The 19,471-nt window shown below is 36.6% G+C and overlaps 2 protein-coding genes across 8 annotated transcripts in view; one reads left to right on the top strand and one right to left on the bottom strand.

The window, feature by feature from the left end:
- SGTB (small glutamine rich tetratricopeptide repeat co-chaperone beta) overlaps window positions 1-13,663 on the top strand; it is a 49,415-nt gene extending 35,752 nt beyond the window's left edge. The window contains exons 6-12 of one of the 4 annotated variants that reach the window (XM_060092958.1): window positions 2,420-2,524; window positions 6,795-6,921; window positions 7,036-7,098; window positions 7,789-7,826; window positions 8,781-8,864; window positions 9,034-9,136; window positions 10,174-13,663. In XM_060092958.1, the coding sequence (XP_059948941.1) occupies window positions 2,420-2,524; window positions 6,795-6,921; window positions 7,036-7,098; window positions 7,789-7,826; window positions 8,781-8,864; window positions 9,034-9,136; window positions 10,174-10,215 (562 nt within the window). In that variant the 3' untranslated portion in view covers window positions 10,216-13,663. Of the gene's footprint in view, window positions 1-2,419; window positions 2,525-6,794; window positions 6,922-7,035; window positions 7,099-7,788; window positions 7,827-8,780; window positions 8,865-9,033; window positions 9,153-10,173 lie in introns of all 4 variants that reach the window. The other 3 variants (XM_060092957.1, XM_060092956.1, XM_060092959.1) reach the window with 3 other exon arrangements.
- The window catches only part of TRAPPC13 (trafficking protein particle complex subunit 13), a 35,213-nt gene continuing 29,136 nt past the window's right edge, over window positions 13,395-19,471 (bottom strand). Inside the window, exons 11-14 of one of the 4 annotated variants that reach the window (XM_060092955.1) lie at window positions 18,593-18,791; window positions 17,426-17,526; window positions 15,089-15,239; window positions 13,395-14,963 (exon numbers count right to left, since the gene is read on the bottom strand). In XM_060092955.1, coding sequence (XP_059948938.1) covers window positions 14,856-14,963; window positions 15,089-15,239; window positions 17,426-17,526; window positions 18,593-18,791 — 559 coding nt within the window. In that variant the 3' untranslated portion in view covers window positions 13,395-14,855. The remainder of the gene's footprint in view (window positions 14,964-15,088; window positions 15,240-17,425; window positions 17,527-18,592; window positions 18,792-19,471) is intronic. The other 3 variants (XM_060092953.1, XM_060092951.1, XM_060092952.1) reach the window with 3 other exon arrangements.

Genomic DNA, 19,471 nt, shown 5'->3' with positions numbered 1-19,471 from the left:
AGAGTACTTACTCATTAGCTCTATCCTTCAGCTGATATTACAACACCAGTGTTACACCACAAGCAAGCCTACTAAGGAAACTTAAGGATTTCTTTGCAATTTATTTTTTATTCTTAGAATGCACCTCACTAAGGATATATACTCAGAATACTGTGTTTGAAAGTTACTGGGTTGGCCAAAAAGTTCATTCGGGTCTTTCCATTAACATCTTATGGAAAAACCCAAGCGAACTTTTTGGCCAACCCAATACTTGAATTCTTTCTTTTTGACATACAGTTAGGATCATTTGTTTCTGTTTTATTCTGTTTGAAGGTTTTCTTTTTCATCCTTTTTGAAGTGTCATTCCCGTTTCTATCCCATTTACCCCATTCCCACCCATCCTCTAGAGGATGAGAGTGGAGCTTTTAATATAGGTTTGACTTCTGAGTCATGTAAATGTTTTTCATAAAATTAAACTAAAAAGAATGTTAATAAATGATGACTTTGTATCCTTAATAATGTTCTTTGCCTTATGTCTAATACTACTGTTCCTATACTTGCTTTGTTTTGCTTGGTTTTCAGTTTGTCTCATTGTCTTTTTCTACCCCTTTAACTTCAGTGTGCTTATGATGTAGGTGATATCTTATGTATACAGTTTTAGAATCTGATGTTTATCTAGGCAACTTTGTGATTACTTATATATTTGAATTATTTTCTGCTATCTTATATTTTGTCTTCTTCTCCCTCCCCTCTCTCTTTTTTTTCTTTTTCCTTCTATTGTAGTGATTGTTATTTTTACTTCATTTTTTCTTTCTAATTATTTGGAAGTGATACATTCTGTATCTTCTTTTAATGGTCATTTTTAATGGACATTCTTGTCATCCTGTTAGTTTTTTGTTTTTTCTTTTTTATAAATTTATTCTATTTATTTCTGTTTCTGGCTGTGTTGTGTCTTTGTTGCTGCACACAGGCTTTCTCTAGTTGCGGCGAGTGGGGGCTACCCTTCCTTGCAGTGCGCGGGCTTCTCATTGCGGTGGCTTCTCATTGTGGTGGCTTCTCCTGTTGCAGAGCACGGCCTCTAGGTGCATGTGCTTCAGTAGTTGTGGCACGCGGGTTCAGTAGTTGTGGTGCATGGGCTTAGATGTTCCACAGCATGTGGAATCTTCCCGGACCAGGGCTCGAACCCGTGTCCCCTGCATTGGCAGGCAGATTCTTAACCACTATGCCACCAGGGAAGCCCCATCCTGTTAGTTTTGCGTTGAGGATTCAGTCAAATAAACCCATAGCACTTTCCATGTGAACTACCAAAATGGGTTTATTGAATCATCTGCTTTCATATTTATATTTTTTAACTCAAGCAAAGAAGACTATGTGTTTATTTTTTTCAAATTTTATAATCTCAGTTTGAGAAGTAGTCTCGGTCATTTGGTATAAACAAAGGTTGACAGAAAACTGGACTCACCACAACCTTTTCTTTATAGTCTGCCAGCCCTCAGCCATCACCCTTGCCCCCACCCCAGAATCTAAGCACTATTAAGCCCAGGAATATTACTTTGATTACTGTTCTGTCCATTATGTCTAGAAAAGTATCTATGCATTAGCTCACCCTTAATAGATATATTAGTTGAATGTGTAAGGTAGCAATACTTATTCTGGAGAAGAAGGAATGGGATAATGGTGGGATGGAGGGTAGGAGACATTATGGAACCTTTTAGTTTGAAGGACTTGCATGTTGAACAGTAATTCTACTTGTTTAGTATGGCCCTGAGGGTTGAGGTGAACACTACTACAGGGAAACAGAGAGCTGTATACTACCAGGATTTTGTGGAAGGGGGCTAAGTAGCTTCATTGTCAAGTCCCAGTTATTTCAGGAGAGTTTTGTTAGAGGTAACCTGGATTGGTTTAAATAGTCCTTAATTGCTCTGAGATTCTATGCTAAGTAGATGGAATACATTGCCATACTTAATTTACAGTCAGATTTAGGCACACAGGTTAAGTTTCATTTTTCATCTCAGACTTGTAGATGATCTTAACTTTACTAATAAAGTGATTATTTAACAGCACAACACTCTGAGTGGGTATTCACAGCAATCAATCACTCTGTGTGCCTCCCCAGTAATCCCAAATGTCCTGGTGTTTTCAGTTTTCTGTTTGGGCAAATTAGAAAGGCAATAAGCAGGTAGATCAGTTGATCAGTTGTAGGGTTCTCATATTTATCTTTTCTATAGCGAAGCAAACTGGGAAAAGCAGACTGCATATTTTCTCTGAATTTTGTTTCTGAGTTTTCATTTGATTACAGAATTATCTTAGTTTGATTTAGATATTTACTGGGAATGATACACAAATTGGTACAAGTTAAATGTAGTTTTATTAGCACCTGGAAATCTAAATTAGTGCCTTGAATGCTCCTTATAATAAAAATCTCTTCTCTTTCTCTTAGGGCTGCTGCTCAGAGTAAATTAGGTCACTACACAGATGCAGTAAAGGATTGTGAAAAAGCAATAGCGATTGATTCAAAGTACAGCAAGGCCTATGGGAGAATGGGGTAAGTTTTGGGAGAACGTTTAAAGTAGTACCAAATAGTATCAGATATGCTGTTCTTAATGGCTTGGTTTTGAATTTCCTGCTTCATATTGTACCCTCTGAACTAATAAGAAGATAAATATAACATTTAGGTAGGAAATTACTGCGGTTTCTGACTTGGGAGAGAGATGATTAGTGTATGATGAGTGGTTGGTTTTGGAGAAAATCATAACAACCATACTGAATAGACCTACTTCATATTCAAGGCTACAAATCTCAAGTAAGCACTCAGTATTTTGGCAGATAATGCTACTACACTTCCTTCTAGATTCACCTTACTACTCTCTGAGTTGACTGTTTCACACCTCCTCTTTTCAAATTTCCACTGCACATTCCATGGTGACTCTCAACTTTTTACTCAATTGAAAAATAGAATGTATTTAGAAGAAAAGTGATTCATCTTCTTACTTGCAGATCTACCAGTCTACTTGCACTTGTATCTACACAGATTGCCTTTTTTCTGTTAAAATGGAAGGGTTCTTATCTAAGACTACTGCATTCATTCATGCTTGAGATCTCATTCCTTTGTACCTTCTCCAGGACCTTACACTTGTAATCATCTCCTTTATCTTCTACAACACCAGCTTTCCTATCTCTAACAGTGCTAATGACTGCATGTGAAAAGATCATAAAAAATCATCTGTTAGAACCATCTTTTACACAGCTACATCATTCCTTAGTTCCTCTTTCTCTGCAAAGACCCTAATAGTTGTCTGTACTTGCCATCTTGTCTTCACCATCTCTTTTTTTTTTTTTTTTTTTTGCGCTATGCGGACCTCTCACTGTTGTGGCCTCTCCCGTTGCGGAGCACAGGCTCCGGACGCGCGGGCTCAGCGGCCATGGCTCAAGGGCCTAGCTGCTCCGCGGCACGTGGGATCTTCCCGGACCGGGTCACGAACCTGCGTCCCCTGCATCAGCAGGTGGACTCTCAACCACTGCGCCACCAGAGAAGCCCCACCATCTCTTATTCTCTCTTTTGCTCACTCCAGTAGGACATTTGTCTGTATTACTCTGTTGAGAACTCTATTCAAAGTCTCCAGTTGTCTGTATTTTTCCAAGGTCAGTATTCAGTTCTGTATCCTCACCCTTCCCCATCTTTTAGTATTTGGCATGATTAACCTTTTTTTTTTTTTTTTTTTGGCAGCGAGGCTTGAGGGATCTTAGTTCCCCAACCAGGGATTGAACCTGGGCCATGGCAATGAAAGCGCCAAGTCCTAATCACTGGACTGCCAGGGAATTCCCATGATTAACCTCTTTTTGAAATACTTCATTCTCTAGGCTTCTGTGACACCACACTTCGTGGTTTTCCTTCTGTTTCACTGGATGCTCTTTTCCAGTCTCTCTTCCTAGTTCTTCCTCCTCTTCCACCTGTAAATAATGGTGTGCTTCAGGGCTCTTTCCTCTGCTGCTGCTGTTTCTCTGTTTATATTCTCTCTTTGATTTCATCCTGTCCCATGCTTTTAAATTCCATCTACAGTCAATACTCTGTATTAATGAATACTGTATTTATGATTCACCTACTTGCTAAAATTTTTTTTGTAACTCCAAATCTGTACTCAGCATATTTTGTGGTCATCTACAGAGTGGTGAAAAACTTGAGTCCTCTGATGTGCAGGATCTCAGCTGAGGTCAGATAAGGCAATGCTCTACCTTTTTGTTTCAGCTCTCATGCTGTAAAATGAGTGTCCTTTTCACAGTCTATTTAGTGCTATATTTTTTGCATTTATGTGCTTTTTGTTGTTGGTTTCTCTGTTTACAGTGGCCTGCAAACATAGGCTGAAGTGTTGTCTATTGTTTTTGCATGCAAGAAGGCTGCAATGTGCCTCACCAAGAAAATACATGTGTTAGATAAGTTTTGTTCAGGCATGAATTAGTGCACTTGGCTGTCAATCGGTGATATGTATTAAATAAGGTTTCTTTAAACAGAAACATACATAAATCAAGGTTATGTATTGATTGGTTGATGAAAATGTTGTTGACCAGAGGCTCACAGGAACACAACTTTTATTTCCCCAGAACCAGTTGTTCCGTATTTGCTAATTTAGTATTTGCAGTGACCTTTTAGAGCATAATTACTATGGATAAAGAGAATCAACTGTATATGTTGATGGATCTCTTAAGTTATATGTCTGAACTCCATACTCATATATTCAGCTATTTTTCATCTCCACCTAGATGTTTAATAGGCATTTTAAACTTAACATGTCCCAAACAGAACCCTTGTTCTCTTCTTAAATCTTTCTCACCTCAGTAAATATACTGTCATTCTACCTACCCAGTGCTCCAGTCAGAAGTCTAGGAATCATCCTTCATTCTTATTACACCTGACACATCTAATCTATCAGCAAGTCCTACGAATTCTAGTTTCTACATATTCCTTGAATTCAAGTATTGATTGCTCTCTTGCTTACAACTGTAGTCCAAATTACCATCTCGTACCTAGGCTGCTGCAATAGCTTCTTAACTGGTCTCCCTGCCTTCACTTCACTCTCCCCAGAGAAGCCAGAGTGAGCTTTCTAAAGCATAAATCACATCATGTCATTCTATTGCAACCAGAGTAAAATCCAGACTCTAAACCATGGTCCTATAATATGCCCTGACGTCATCTCTTCCCACACTTTGTTTTCTGTGCTCCCTCCTCAACCTTTGTCCTGTTCCTTAAGCATACCAAGCTTACAACGTTCTCAGGGCCTTGGTGCTTATTGTCGCTTCTATTTAGAATGTCTCTCCTCTAATTTTCATATGACTGCTTTCTTCTCATTGTTCAGGTCCTTTCAATATGGCTGCCTTTGAGCAGCTCCGCTATTCATTCTCTTTAAGATTACTGTTTTTTTATTTGCATGTTTATTGCTTATCCTCCCCTGTAGAATGAAACTTTCTTAAACTCAAGAACTTTTCCTTTTTCACTGAGGAATCTAAAACAGTGCCTGGTACCTAGTAGGATTCCAGTAAATATGTATTGACTTAATTAAGTGAGGACTCTGATGAAGTATCTTTCATGGTTGACTGGTAGAAAACTAATTAGGTTCTGAGATTTTTTTCTATGATTAGGCATTATATTTTATCTAGATCAGAAGTCTGTGAGATAAGTTGGCCAAGAAAGAATTGGAGTAATTTGTTAAAAATAAATTTAGGAAAAAACCCACTCTATACTATCTCTCCATATATACCATTATTGTTTAGTTCTGAAGTAATATTACAATAAATAAATTCTAACTAGGTGGAGGAAAACATTAAATTTAGTAACTAACTCTTTGACCTGTGCTTGGGACCATGTGTTATTGAAGTGTAAAGGTTGCCAATTTAGTTAGTTGTTTAACAACTAACATGTCTTATTCAGTAGTAGTTAGCTGATACCCCACAGCCTACTTTTATTTTTTATTTTTCATGGTAAATTGATATTTATTGTGGCTCAATGTCTCTGCTAAGAAGGAAGAAAGAAAGTGGGACATAGTGAAGGTCGAATCTAGTTCACAGTTCTTTAAATGGTTTTAGCATCATGGAGTAATATGACCACAGAATTGTTAGTCAGTTCACATCTTTATGGAGCTTAATCATTCATAAAGCAAATTACCTCACATATTAGGCTTAAAAATGGAAGGGTATGTAAGGTTCATTTCTAATCATTAAGTTCTTTTTAAAAAATTATTTTTATTAAAGTATAGTTGATTTACAGTGTTGTGTTAGTTTCAGGTGTACAACAAAGTGATTCAGTTATATATACATACATATCTATTTTTTTTCAGATTCTTTTCCCTTTCTAATCATTAAGTTCTTGATTCATGTAGGACAGCTGAGGTTGTCACCAAGGAGAATGGAGAGAGTCCAGACTTACAGAATCTTGGAATTAGAAGGAATTGATACTCCTGTGAGCCATAGTACGGTTGACCCTTGAACAATGTGGGTGTTAGGGGTGCCGACCCTCTGCGCTCAAAAATCTGTGTATAACTTATAGTCAACCCTTTGTACCCACAGTTCCTCCACGTCTGTGGTTCCTCTGTATCTGCAGATTTAACCAATCTCAGATCGTGTAGTACTTCTATATTTACTATTGAAAAAACTCCATATATAGGTGGACCCATGCTGTTCAAGCCCTTGTTGTTCAGGGGTCAACTGTACAATGAATAAATTAAGTGTAGTCTGGATTCAAATTGAATACAAGATACATGTTTGACTACATTGTGGTGTCCTGATGTTCTTTAATTATATATCTTACACTGTATTCTTTTCAGGCTGGCCCTCACTGCCATGAATAAATTTGAAGAAGCAGTTACAAGTTATCAGAAGGCATTAGATCTTGATCCTGAAAATGATTCCTATAAGTCAAATCTGAAAATAGCAGAACAGAAGTTAAGAGAGGTATCTAGTCCTATAAGTTACTAATGCCAAATGAGTGAAGTATTTTGTCATTCACAATTTATTGTAATCAAATTGTAGTGTTTAGAGTAAATTTCATATATAATTGTTTCACAGATAGGAACTGGATTGAGTTTTGACATGGCCAGCTTAATAAATAATCCAGCCTTCATTAGTATGGTGAGTATATTTCTGCTTCGCTGGCTCTATTTTCCATTAGAACTATATAGTTCCAAACTTTTTAGAAACAAGTAAGAGAGCTTTTGTGATGGCGGTGGTAGGAGAGTGGTGATATAAAGCTATGGCTGAGGTTTTAACCTGCCCCTGTACTGCTTCATGAAAAAGCCACGGGTGGACTTCAGGAAGCCCATGGATTCCCTGGAATTGTAGATGAAAATTTGTGTACATGTGGATATGTGCATTTTTCTAGGGAGAGAACCATATTTTTCATCAGATTGGCAAAGGGGTCTGCAAATCTACAAAAGGTTAAAAACCACCCTCTTACATGAAAGTGACCCTAGGAAGGTCTAGTAATCAGACTTCTAATAAGATTTTGGCTATTGTGGTTTCCTAAGCTCTTTTGGCTTTATTGATCTGATAGTAGGAAGTAAACTGCTGTCAATATCCTTAGTTTATAGTGTTTGTAATCTCTTTATCCTTGCGATGTATTTTTAATACCAATTTTTCCTAGTACCTCCTCTTTTTTACATTCCCACTCACTTTGTATAGCACACTAAAACTCTACAAAATGTTAGTATATACATGGTTTAACTTTCACTCCTCTGCTTAAAAAAAAAAAAAAAGAAATCCTTGTTAAAGATCCCTAAATATTAACTGCCTTTAATGGGAGATGCCATTTTTCAATTCTAGGCAGCAAGTTTAATGCAGAATCCTCAAGTTCAACAGCTGTAAGTATACAGAAAGAGCATATTACGTTTCTCCCTTCCACTTGCCAGCCTCCTAATTTGAGCACAGTAGCTCCAAAATTATAAAACTGGCCCAAATGCCAGTCAGTTGGAACTTAAAGCCACACCCAATTGGCCTAACCTACACAATGTGGGTATATCTACCTACCTTTCCTTGGCCGGTATCCTACTTGTTAAGAATATATGCCAATTCTTTTTAAGTGCTTTGACTCAGAAAAGAATAATAGACCATCAGTACTAGGGGTTATTTAGGTTTATGAGATTGGGTTTCCACTTGATATGCATAATGATTTCTGGGTTCTTATTGTGAAGGGTAGGCAAAGATGCCAAAAACTGACTCCACACAGAGTTGCCTTTTTTTTTTTTTTTTAAATTTAGTTTTGGCTGCATTGGGTCTTCATTGCTGCGCGCGGGCTTTCTCTAGTTGTGGTGAGCAGGGGCTACTCTTCTCTGTGGTGCACAGGCTTCTCATTGTGGTGGCTTCTCTTGTCGCGGAGCACGGGCTCTAGGCACACGGGCTTCAGTAGTTGCAGCACACGGGCTCAGTAGTTGCGGCCCGCGGGCCTTAGAATGCATGGGCTTCAGTAGTTGCGGCACGTGGGCTCAGTAGTTGCAGTGCGTGGGTTCTAGGGTGTGCGGGCTTCAGTAGTTGTGGCTTGTGGGCTCTAGAGCGCAGGCTCAGTAGTTGTGGTGCACGGGCTTAGATTCTCCCCGGCATGTGGGATCTTCCCAGACCAGGGCTTGAACCAGTGTCTCCTGCATTGGCAGGCAGATTCTTAATCACTGTGCCACCAGGGAAGTCCTGCCTTTTAAAAAAAAATTAACATTCTAAAAATATCAATCAGTGAACCAATTTTTAAAAATACACTAATTTATCCCAGCAAAAAATATACATATATATGCCAATTTGAGTGATATATCTCTTGCCTACTCTAGAATGTCAGGAATGATGACAAATGCTATTGGGGGACCTGCTGCTGGAGTTGGGGGCCTAACTGACCTGTCTAGCCTCATCCAAGCGTAAGTGTTATTTAAAATAGAAATAGTAAAAAAGTATTTTGTATTTTACAGTTTGTCTCTAAGGTAAGGGGACCAAGGCTTTCTTTTTAAATTTTTATCTTTTACTGTTAGTATCAGTTACCTCATTAGTTATTAAATTTAAAAGTGGTTCATAAATTGAAATTTTCAGACTGAAGGGCAGGAATCCAGAAGATCTGGATCCAAGAAAAACTTTTTCAGCAGACTTGAATAGCTACTCGAGGATATATATGAATGTCAAATATCAACTTAAAGTAGGTATGAATTTAGGTATGTGTATATATTTAAAAACCATATTGCATATATTAGTGTTCAGACAACTTAGGCAGCTGTTTTATTCAAACTCTGCGTGCACTTCATTGCTAAAGGAACTCGTTTCATCTTCTCATTACTTGAACACATTACCTCCACCTTCATCCAAGTTGCTTAAACTCTGTGCTTTTTGAGTCTGTGTGATGCTGTCACTGGAAATATTATATGAAGCAACAAGTATCATTTTCTGTTTGTGATCACAGCTATGTAAACTCACTTGCAATATGGCATTTTTAGAGTGATCTTTAAGTGGCATGATTATAGTGATACCTAACACTTGCAGTTGCGAGGCACACACTCAGGAACTTGGATTAAATTTCTTTGCCTTTCTAAAAATCAGTTCTGTTGGGTGACTTCATAAGCATCCCAAAATGGGTGTGACACCTGCTATATGAGAGACTAAGACCTGACTACAAGAACAAATACCCTGCATTATATTTGTGCACATACAATAAAAGCATATACTTTTTAGCCCTTTATTTATCTGTGGTTAAGCACTGGGTGGGGGTGGATTTCACTCAATTCAGGAACTCACTTTTTTTTTTTTTTTTTTGCGGTACGTGGGCCTCTCACTGTTGTGGCCTCTCCTGTTGCGGAGCGCAGGCTCCGGACGCGCGGGCTCAGCGGCCATGGCTCACGGGGCCCAGCCGCTCCACGGCATGTGGGATCTTCCCGGACCGGGGCACGAACCCGTGTCCCCTGCATCGGCAGGCGGACTCTCAACCACTGCGCCACCAGGGAAGCCCCAAGAGCTCACTTTTTAGCTTGGGTATTTCATTTCTCATGAAGAACACTGCACTGTAGTAATACTATATGGAGGCACTGGTAAACTTGCAGATACTAAAGTCATGAATCTAAAACTTGCTTTAATAGAAAAAGTTCCCTTTGGGTAGTACCCACATCTTCTGCAGTTCTTTTTGCATTGGTATTGTGTGATTGGAAATTTCCTAATTCATATGACTTTGCCTCTTTACTACAGGGGACAGCAGTTTGCTCAGCAGATACAGCAGCAGAATCCTGAACTTATAGAGCAACTTAGAAATCACATCCGGAGCAGGTCATTCAGCAGCAGTACAGAAGAACATTCCTGACTTGACCAGGGGCCCTAGCCCAGAATGCAAATGGCGATGGCTCTGAAGTGTTTGCTGTAGATAGTGGCCAAAACAAAAACAAACCTAAAAAATAAATCTGTCTAGACAATAGGTTTATCACAAACAGACTTGAACATAACATGATTCCTTTGTAAATGAGTGATCATCAGTAGCCTTGTTAAGTGCCAGTACAGCACTTAACTGGACAGGGTTCCATTTTCAAACCTTCATCATATTTGTATACTAGATTTAATAGCAGAGTATATTTATTGAACAGTAAGGCTGTTTACTGGTGAATTCTCTAGCACCAAATTCCTGTAGGCAAACTTCTTGAAAGTGGAGATGACTAAGAGGAAAGGTTTCTCACGCTGATTTAGGGGAAATACACTTGCCACTGAGCAGCATCTCTAGAGAGAAGAAATTCGTTACTGGGTTTAGCTTTGATAGTGCAATCAGTAATGAATAGATGATATGATATGGACCAGTACTACCTTTAATGCTGCTTGTTCTGTTGGGTGATGAAAACTTAAGAGTTGGTGGAAAGCAGTATTCAGTGTTGTTTAGAAAAGCAAAAAATAGATGCTGTGAATGTTTAGAAAGTGAATGCAGGTTTTTTGCGTAGTTCTTAACTAATCTTGCCTACAGTTTGGTATTGATAACATTAGCATGGCCACTTATGCTAAGTACATAATAAAATACATTTAGAAACCCTTAATGATACTGGTTAGGTCAGTTGTGTAACTATTCAGTTTAATTAGCACAATTTCCCCAGTGGTGACCTTACCCTGGAAACTCTCAAATATATCTACATTTAAATAAACCAATGGCTTGGCCCTTAAGGATTTCCTAGGTGGCATTTAATTATGTGCCTGTAAACACTGATTTTTTAAAACTCAGTAATTATTTGATGGGTTATAAAAAGCATCTATCACTATCACTGCTTGTTCATGTTAATCCTCTGCTATAATTTGGCTTGGCATGTCGCTTTTATGCTTAACCTTAATTTGATGTAGCTTAAACGTAACAGGGGTCTTGAAATATTTTATTGAAATTAGAATACATATTAGTGGAGAGATGTGGCACTAAGTATTAGTGGAATGGCTTTAACTATAGTGATGGATGAGACTGTTCTAATTCCAACTGGAATTTCTTTGGTTTGTTATTATGAAATTGGTAAGGTTGGCAGACACATAAATTTCACAAGTGAGAGAAAACTGAAATAGTAATATAAAATTAAATCAGTAATACCGATGATGATCAGGGCTTTACTATAACTGTTTTCCTCAAAAGGCTAATTACTTGGTATTTTGAAGTTTAAAAGCCAACTTTCCCTTTTTTCCCTTTGTGAGATTAGAACAGTGGTTCTATAATTTCACTGTAAGAGTCAGCTGGGGATTTGTTAAAAATGCAGATTCAGGGGCACACTTTTCAATTTTTATTTAGTAGGTCCTGTAATGAGGTCTGGGAATCACCATTTCAAATAGCACACCAAGTGGTTCTGATGTAGGTCCAAAGGACTCTTAATTTAATGCAACACTAGGTTAGAAATTTCTCTTTTAGGCCAGCAGACACCTAACTGCCTGGGTTCAGGCTACAGGGGAGAGCTACATGAACCTACAGTTCTGGTCAGAGCAGAGCAGGACTTAAATCTAAGCTAAGCCTTCTGAATTAAGTCTCCTATATTGCATCTAAATCAACTTAATTTTTCATGAAGTTAAATTCAGATCCTGGTTTTCAAATGTTACACAGAATAAATAAAGTACTAACTAATCATAGGAAAGTGATGACTGTGAAAAAAAAAAGCAAAGTTGATCCTTAATTAAAAGTTAGTCACTCTTGGGAATTCCCTGGAGGTCCAGTGGTTAAGGCTTGGTGCTTTCACTGCTGAGGGCCCAGGTTCAAATCCCTGGTCAGGGTATTAAGATCCCACAAGCTGTGCGGCACGGCCAAAAAAACCCAAAAAAACACTCTTATCCAGTGTTGAGTAAGAAAAGGTTCCTAGCATAACTATCTTGAGCATATTAAAAATGCTTTCAAATAAGTAAAACTGGTAAGCCTCTAACTGACTAGGAAAATAGAGAAAATATGAATCAACAGTATCAGAAGTGAAAGAGGGGATATCACTGCTGACCCTGTAGACATTAAAAAGATTATTAGAAAATACTATGACCAACTTTACATCCATGTATTTAACAACTTAGATGAAACAGACAAATTCCTTGTAAGATGCAAGCTACCAAAGCTCACTGAAGAAATAAAGATATCCTCCAGAAAAGAAAGATACAGGCCCAGTTTCAATGGTGAATTCTACCAAACACTTAATACCAATTCTACACAATCTCCTCCAGAAAACAGAAGAGGAAACACTTCCCAACTCATTTTATTTCACCATTACTTTGATACCAAAATTGAAGACATTATAAGAAAAAACAGTTTAAAACAAATGTTTTGATTTACTAATATCTGTAGTTAAGGTAGCCATTCTTTTTACATGAAGTAATGCGAATTGGTGTATTTCTTCCATTTCATCCTTCTAGTTTGTTTGTTTTCTAATATACCATTCATAACAAATTAAACCTAGATAATCTGTCCACTTACCTGGATTTCCATTCTATTCAAGCCATTTTTGCTTTTTAAGTACTTTCATCACTTTGGAATTACTGCATTGCACGCTATTGCAAGAAGGTTTTGTGTAGCTGTATCGTGTTAGCTACTCTTAAAATGATAAACAATGCTCCAAAAGTTATTTTGCTTGTCTGAAACAAGAGAGCATTAAAGTAAATCTTTATATACATTCTACTTAGGAATAACTGACTTCCATTAACCACTTTTCATTATAGTAGCTGTAGCTGTTATGATGCTATGTAAAATTTACAATGTCCTTTTTATGCAAATGACATTTCCACTTAATGTACCAAATTGTTTAGCTAATTTTTATGACATGGTTTAAACAGATCCTTTCTAAGATGACATTTTCTAACCTTTACTTAAAGAAGGAACATTATGTGTCTAGGTATTGCTTATAAAAGGAGTCTTTGTAATTAAAAGTCAAATTATATAGCAGATTGCAAGTGACCATTGTATGTTACTTTAAAAATTTGAAACAGAATGAAACAGAAGGTTCAGTCATGAGAAGATGCTTGAAAAGTTATCGCAGTACCCAGTGCAGTGGCTATAAAGTCTTATTTCATCATTTAATCAATTGTACTCATTTTGGAGGAAACACAGACTTCAATTTTATACTGCTTGCACTTTATTTTGCACAGACATTTCATTGATTACCTCTCCAATTTAAGGGCAAATCTCATTCTGAATATAGCTTTCATTTTGGACCAAACAGTTTGTCATGGCAATAAATAATTATGCATTTAAGAAAAACCAACTTTTGTATTTGACTTTATGCACTCTTTACATGTAAGCAATTATATATACATCCTTGAATTTCAACTTAGCAAAATAAGTTTTTATTTAACAGTATTAGCTTTTGTTTTCAAAATATTGAAACTTTTATTACACTCATGTTGTAAAGTTGTTTATAGTCTTAACTTTCTCATTGTTTTGTATATGGCATAAGTAAATTAGTGTGATTACGTGCAGAGATAGAAAGTTTTGTAATATTAATACATGATGTAGAGTTCAAAAGCAAATATCAGAAGCTGGAAATCCTTTAAGTATGCCTTATGAAAATAAGTGGCTTATTTTTCAATGGGAAAAAAAACAGGACTTTTTTGGCTTAGAATTAGAAAATTATCAGACTTATTAGTTAACAGAGTAATCAACAATTTAAGAAATAAAACCAATTCTGATCTGCTGTTAGTAACTGAAACTTAGACGTTGTGTGTTTGTATGTACACACAAACACAGATACCAATACGATAATTTTGAAAACAACTAGAAAAACTCATATTGTGTTAGCAAATACAAGATTACATGAGGACCACCCCGGTTACTTTAAACTTTTTTTATTGACTGAGGGAAAAAACGGGGGTTAACGGAAATACTTCTAAGTAAAGTATGATAAGAATTCTAAAGTTTTAAGAAACAACTGTATCTTCTAGATTGAGGTCAGCAAACTACGGCCTGCAGGCCAAATCTGGCCAGCTGTCTGTTTTTGTAAACGCTGCTGTGCAATTTTTGCCTACTGGCTGCTTTTGCACTGCAACAGCAGAGTTGAGCATTTTCAATAGAAACCACATGGACTGCAAGGTCTAAAATATGTATCTGGCCCTTTACATGAAAAGTTTGCTGACCATTATTCAAGATACCTGCTAGGGACAAATGCCCTCAAATATAGAGCTTTTGGAGAACAAAGTCCAATGGTCATTTAAAATGAAACAAAATAGCATATGTGTGGAAAATATACAAATGTTCATCTAGACTGTAACTCACAAGATAAAATCAGTAGATGGTTCTTTTCAAAACAAATATTTAATATTTTAACTGTTTTACAGGAAAGGAATTTAAATAATATATACTTATTTTTACTGTTGACTTGATCATTTTACAAAAGTGACAAAAATACAGAAAGTTCTGGGAAACTCAATGACAAGCATAACATTGGAAATTTTCTTCAGCTCTCCACTTTAATGGCTGAAGATACCACGCAGACTTGTGCGATGTCATCATATTCATATGTTCTCTTTAAGAACGTGTCTGTTAGTCTTAGGCCGGAGACACTCTATTGAGAGAAAAATGTAGACCTAAGTTTTCATTCATTGGTAATGACCAGAGAAAGAATGGATATAATAAACGACTATGGATTAATAACCCCCAAATACCGAAATTATTGAAAAGAGAGCATACTTGCAGTCCCTGTACTGAAGACAGTAGAGTGAGGGCAAGGCAGAGAGAGGAACTTGGATGGAGCTTTCCAAGCTGTCTTCCTGAAATGCCACACCAGTGGATAGAACTGGTATTGCACATTTCCAAAACGAGGTCCATAGTCCTTTCACTGCTGGAGGAATCAGAAAAACAGGAATAAATCTTGTTCCTTTCACAAAGAGGTACTGCAATATTTCTTCCACTATTGTGGGTGAATTTCTTTTCTGGGTGTCCAGCAGAAAACCAGGAACAAATGAAAAGCTATCATTTTTATTTCACGTAAGGTAGAATCAGGAAAATGAAAGGAGGTGGTGTCTTCTGGGATTTACAGTGACACTGAGACTAATCTGCCTGTCTGGATGTAGGCTTTCTGGTTCTGTTATTGAACACTGGCTCCCTGGTGCTGATCTGTTAACAGTTTTGCCATTTCTCTGGAAGACTTCCAGACATCTGTGTCTAATCTTGTTTCTATGCATCCTTCCTATTTCTGTAGGGCACTCTACAGGAAGGAAAAAGATAAACTGAGTCTGGTCCAGTGCTTTTTCTATTTAATCTATGTTCCTTTACCATGCAGATAACATAGAAAATGGCAAGATTTGTAAGTAAAACTACTCAGATGTTCAATTAACACGAAAAGACTACCTCTGCTTATAATTGATACCATCAGTTCAACTTAAGCTAAAAAAAAAAACTTTTAATGAAAATATGCACATTGTTTTTAAAACCAAAACCAAAACCAAAAGGCTCATAATGAAAACGGTCTGCTACTCTACCACCATTCATGACTTGTTTTCAACTCTTTAAAGCTATTTTTTTCTCCTTGGAGTTGGCTCCACATTTTAAATACTTATTTAATTTTAAACTCAAACTTGATTTTTAGACATGTTGATTTAATGATATTTAGCTGTTATATGTCTCCATCTCCCGCCCCCGCCAAATTTGAAATGTTCACTGTGTGCCACAGACCAGTTTAGGTGCAATGCATGAATTTTCTCATTACGTTTCACAAAACTCCGGTAAGTGTATGTTGTGTGTATGTGTCTTTGTGTGTTGGGGGGAGTGGAAATCCCATTTTTATAGATGAGGAAACTGAAGATCTAAGAAACAAGTGCTTTTTAGAAAACTTACTTGAATCGCCAAAAGGTAAAGTGAATACCCAAATAAACTTCTTTATTTATTACAGCACTTTGTTATTTGGTCAATAACTGATTTGTTATAACTCAAAAATGCAAAACAAACCAAAAATCCAAAAGCACACCCTATATGCACAGGGTCTTTATCCTGTGTGTGTTGCCTACTGAGCTCCTATGATGTGGCAGGCACTGCATTTATAATGCTGGGTAAGACATGATCCCTTTTCTTGAATTATTCACAATTCAGTGAGGAAGAGACTAATGATTATAGCAATATATTAATACTACTAAAAAACTATATTACAATTTGCTATGACAGAGAAAGGGATGATTGTGCATGGGAGGGTCTAGGAAGCTTCACAGGGGAAGTAGGTATTTTTGTAATTCTGAAGGATGAATACTTATCTCCCTAATATAAAGTTGTAAGGGATTTGGAATTAAAAAGGTTATACATTTGGACTAAGAGGATAGGGATTCATCACTGCAATATTATCAAAATGCCCCAATTAATACATACCAAGTAGTAATACAAGTAGTAGAAAAGTGATAGGACTGGGATTTAATCCTAGGTTTTTCTGGCTTCAAAGCCCTGTGCTCTTTGCTTCGCAATAGCTAGATTATACTCTATTATCAAAGCTCTGTTTTCCAATCTATGGTTATCCCCTATATTAAATTCATAACCACTTCTAACTTTCTTAATACCTAAGATACAGGTCAGGTATAAGTATGGCTCAGAAAAATCTATCTTATTACAGTAAATCTATAACGTATTATTCCATAAGAAACTGCTAGTTCATGTTTTAGTAATCTGAAGTGTGTAAATGAGGAAAAGAACATGGACTTTGAAGTCAAATACACCCGGTTTCAGATTCTGATCCCATCTTTTCTAGCTCTCTGAGGGTGAATAAGCCACATCCTCTGAATTGGCTTTCTCTTGCAAAGAATGTGAATAATTAATACCTACCTCATAGGTATGGAAACAAAATACAAAAAATGCCTAATACAGTAGGACCTCTAACAGGTAATATACAGCTACCAGATGAAGAACTTTACAGTATTCAATGTCAACATCAGAGAAGACTATACAGCAAGAGGAAACTCAAAAGGAGGTAGCATATTTAAAAGATTTTAAAATTCTTAAGTAGGTGAGGAAGAAAGGACATCCATCCACAAATACTGGCATTACCTGCAGTTTGTTATTTTACAAGTAATATGAAAAGGTTCTTCTAGGTTTACAGTATCTGGGATTGCCTCCAAAGACAACCTAACATCTCCATAACCTGGAGCCTAAGAGAAAAAGCAATACAGTTAACATACATCTATTATAAAACCTTTCCATTTTAGTGAGGGTACCACAGTCATTCTCACTTCTTTTGCTGCTACTGCCTACAGAATAGCACTACAGACCCCGACTGTTTTTGTTATAATTACTCCATGTTTAGTAGAGTTAAAATGAATCTCACAGGTAAATAGTAAAGGAATTTCAGGGGGTCTGATCTTAAAGGGATACTTTCCAAAGATACTGTAGCTTATACGTACATAACTCTTCATAGGTAAAACAGGAAAAGGAAGGTCACTGAAATGATCCAAGAAGAAAATCATGTCTGTTCACAAGACACACGGGCAGGGACAGACAACAAAATCAACATGCCATGGCAGGACGATAGCTAATGGCTATATTTAACAATAGGCCCAGTGATAATCTCTCTCTCTCTCTCTTTTTTTTTTTTTCAATTTTTACCTCAAACAGTAAAAGAAAAGTAAATTTTAGAATATATCGCAGTAGGTGATATTCAGTATAAACAGAGGATTCTGTAGTATATTCTCACTAGCACAAGAAAAAGAAGGGTGGTAGCTATCCATACTCTTGGAGTAAAAATTAGGTAAAATATTCAGCCTATATTTACAAGATAATTTGAGTGGGACTCACCTGAGTTTCAGATGACCCACATTTTAAATATCTTTAAAAAAGGTATGAACTGAGTAGATAAATGTAGTATAAGTCCAAGAGTTCCAAGACATTGCAAGAAAAGAAAACTTTAATATAGTGGAAGTCAGATAACGGTGAGGACAAATTACCACAGGAGGAAAACAATTGATATGCAGTTATTTTAATTTGTTTGGTAAAGTAAAAATGTATAATGCATAAATTAACATTTGAAAATTTCCCATTCATATCAATACCAATTTTCTACCTAGATATCAGTGAAATTATTAGTCTTTTATTCTCCAGTAATACCAATGTCTTTTATAGTGCTCTGATTTTTAGTGACAGACCTAGGAAAATTTAAGTTGTTCTAACTGTCTGCACACCACACACCAAAACCCCCAGCAGTGTTTTTTCTAGACTCACCATTCTTTGAAGTTGGCTGGTCTGTAATCTTCCCCTTTCACCTAGATTTGTTTTCCATACTATATCCAATTTTCCAATTACTGTTACTCCCTTAATGATGCCTGCTTTTTCTGCAAACTCCTTCTTGGGTTTTAGGCAGTACAAGTACTGGCGTGTATCCATTGGCTGCAGATATGCTCTTGACCCAAATGTAGTTACACTGTGGGGTGGAGATAGAGATGGAAAAAATTCTCTAGAACCTTTTAGAAGAAAAACCATAGCTGTGAATTTTCCTTTGGACAGGAACTGAATGATTTACCATCCAAAGATCCAGAATACAACAGGTCGGTGGTTTCAACACAATGAAAAGGACTTGTACTGAGAGGACTTATTTTTCTTTAATTTTTTTCAGTTGATATGGAAAATCTTGAGATTCTTTATAATAGAATGCAATATATTACCTGAAGCATTGGACATACATCGATTAACTGAAAAAAAGCAATAGAAATCAGAACCTTAAGTATCCTGTCTCTTCTCTAAAATTATGAAAGCAAATAGTTTAAAATAAAAAGAAACATACCATTCTAAACTAATGATTTTTCAAAATTAATTAAAAGATCAGGAAAAGAGTGGAAAATTATTGTTTTCCTCTGTGGGGGTATGAGAGGCTATGAACTTTACTATAACCCCCATAATAAGTAAAAGTAAATTTTTCATTCTTGATTATTAAAATCAGATACTTTCTCCAGCTATTACCTTCTTATCCATATTAATATCAACCCTACATTTATTTATTCTTCTTTTTCTAAATTACCTATAAAGATGTGTATTTCATTTTCATGAAAAATTAAATCATCTATTCCTATGCTCACTCCTTTTTTTTTTTTTTTTTTTTTTCTT

Source organism: Mesoplodon densirostris, chromosome 3, assembly GCF_025265405.1.
Source record: "Mesoplodon densirostris isolate mMesDen1 chromosome 3, mMesDen1 primary haplotype, whole genome shotgun sequence".
NCBI lineage: Eukaryota > Metazoa > Chordata > Mammalia > Artiodactyla > Ziphiidae > Mesoplodon > Mesoplodon densirostris.
The sequence above is the reverse complement of the archived record's forward strand: the minus strand, read 5'-3'. Positions and strand labels throughout refer to the sequence as shown.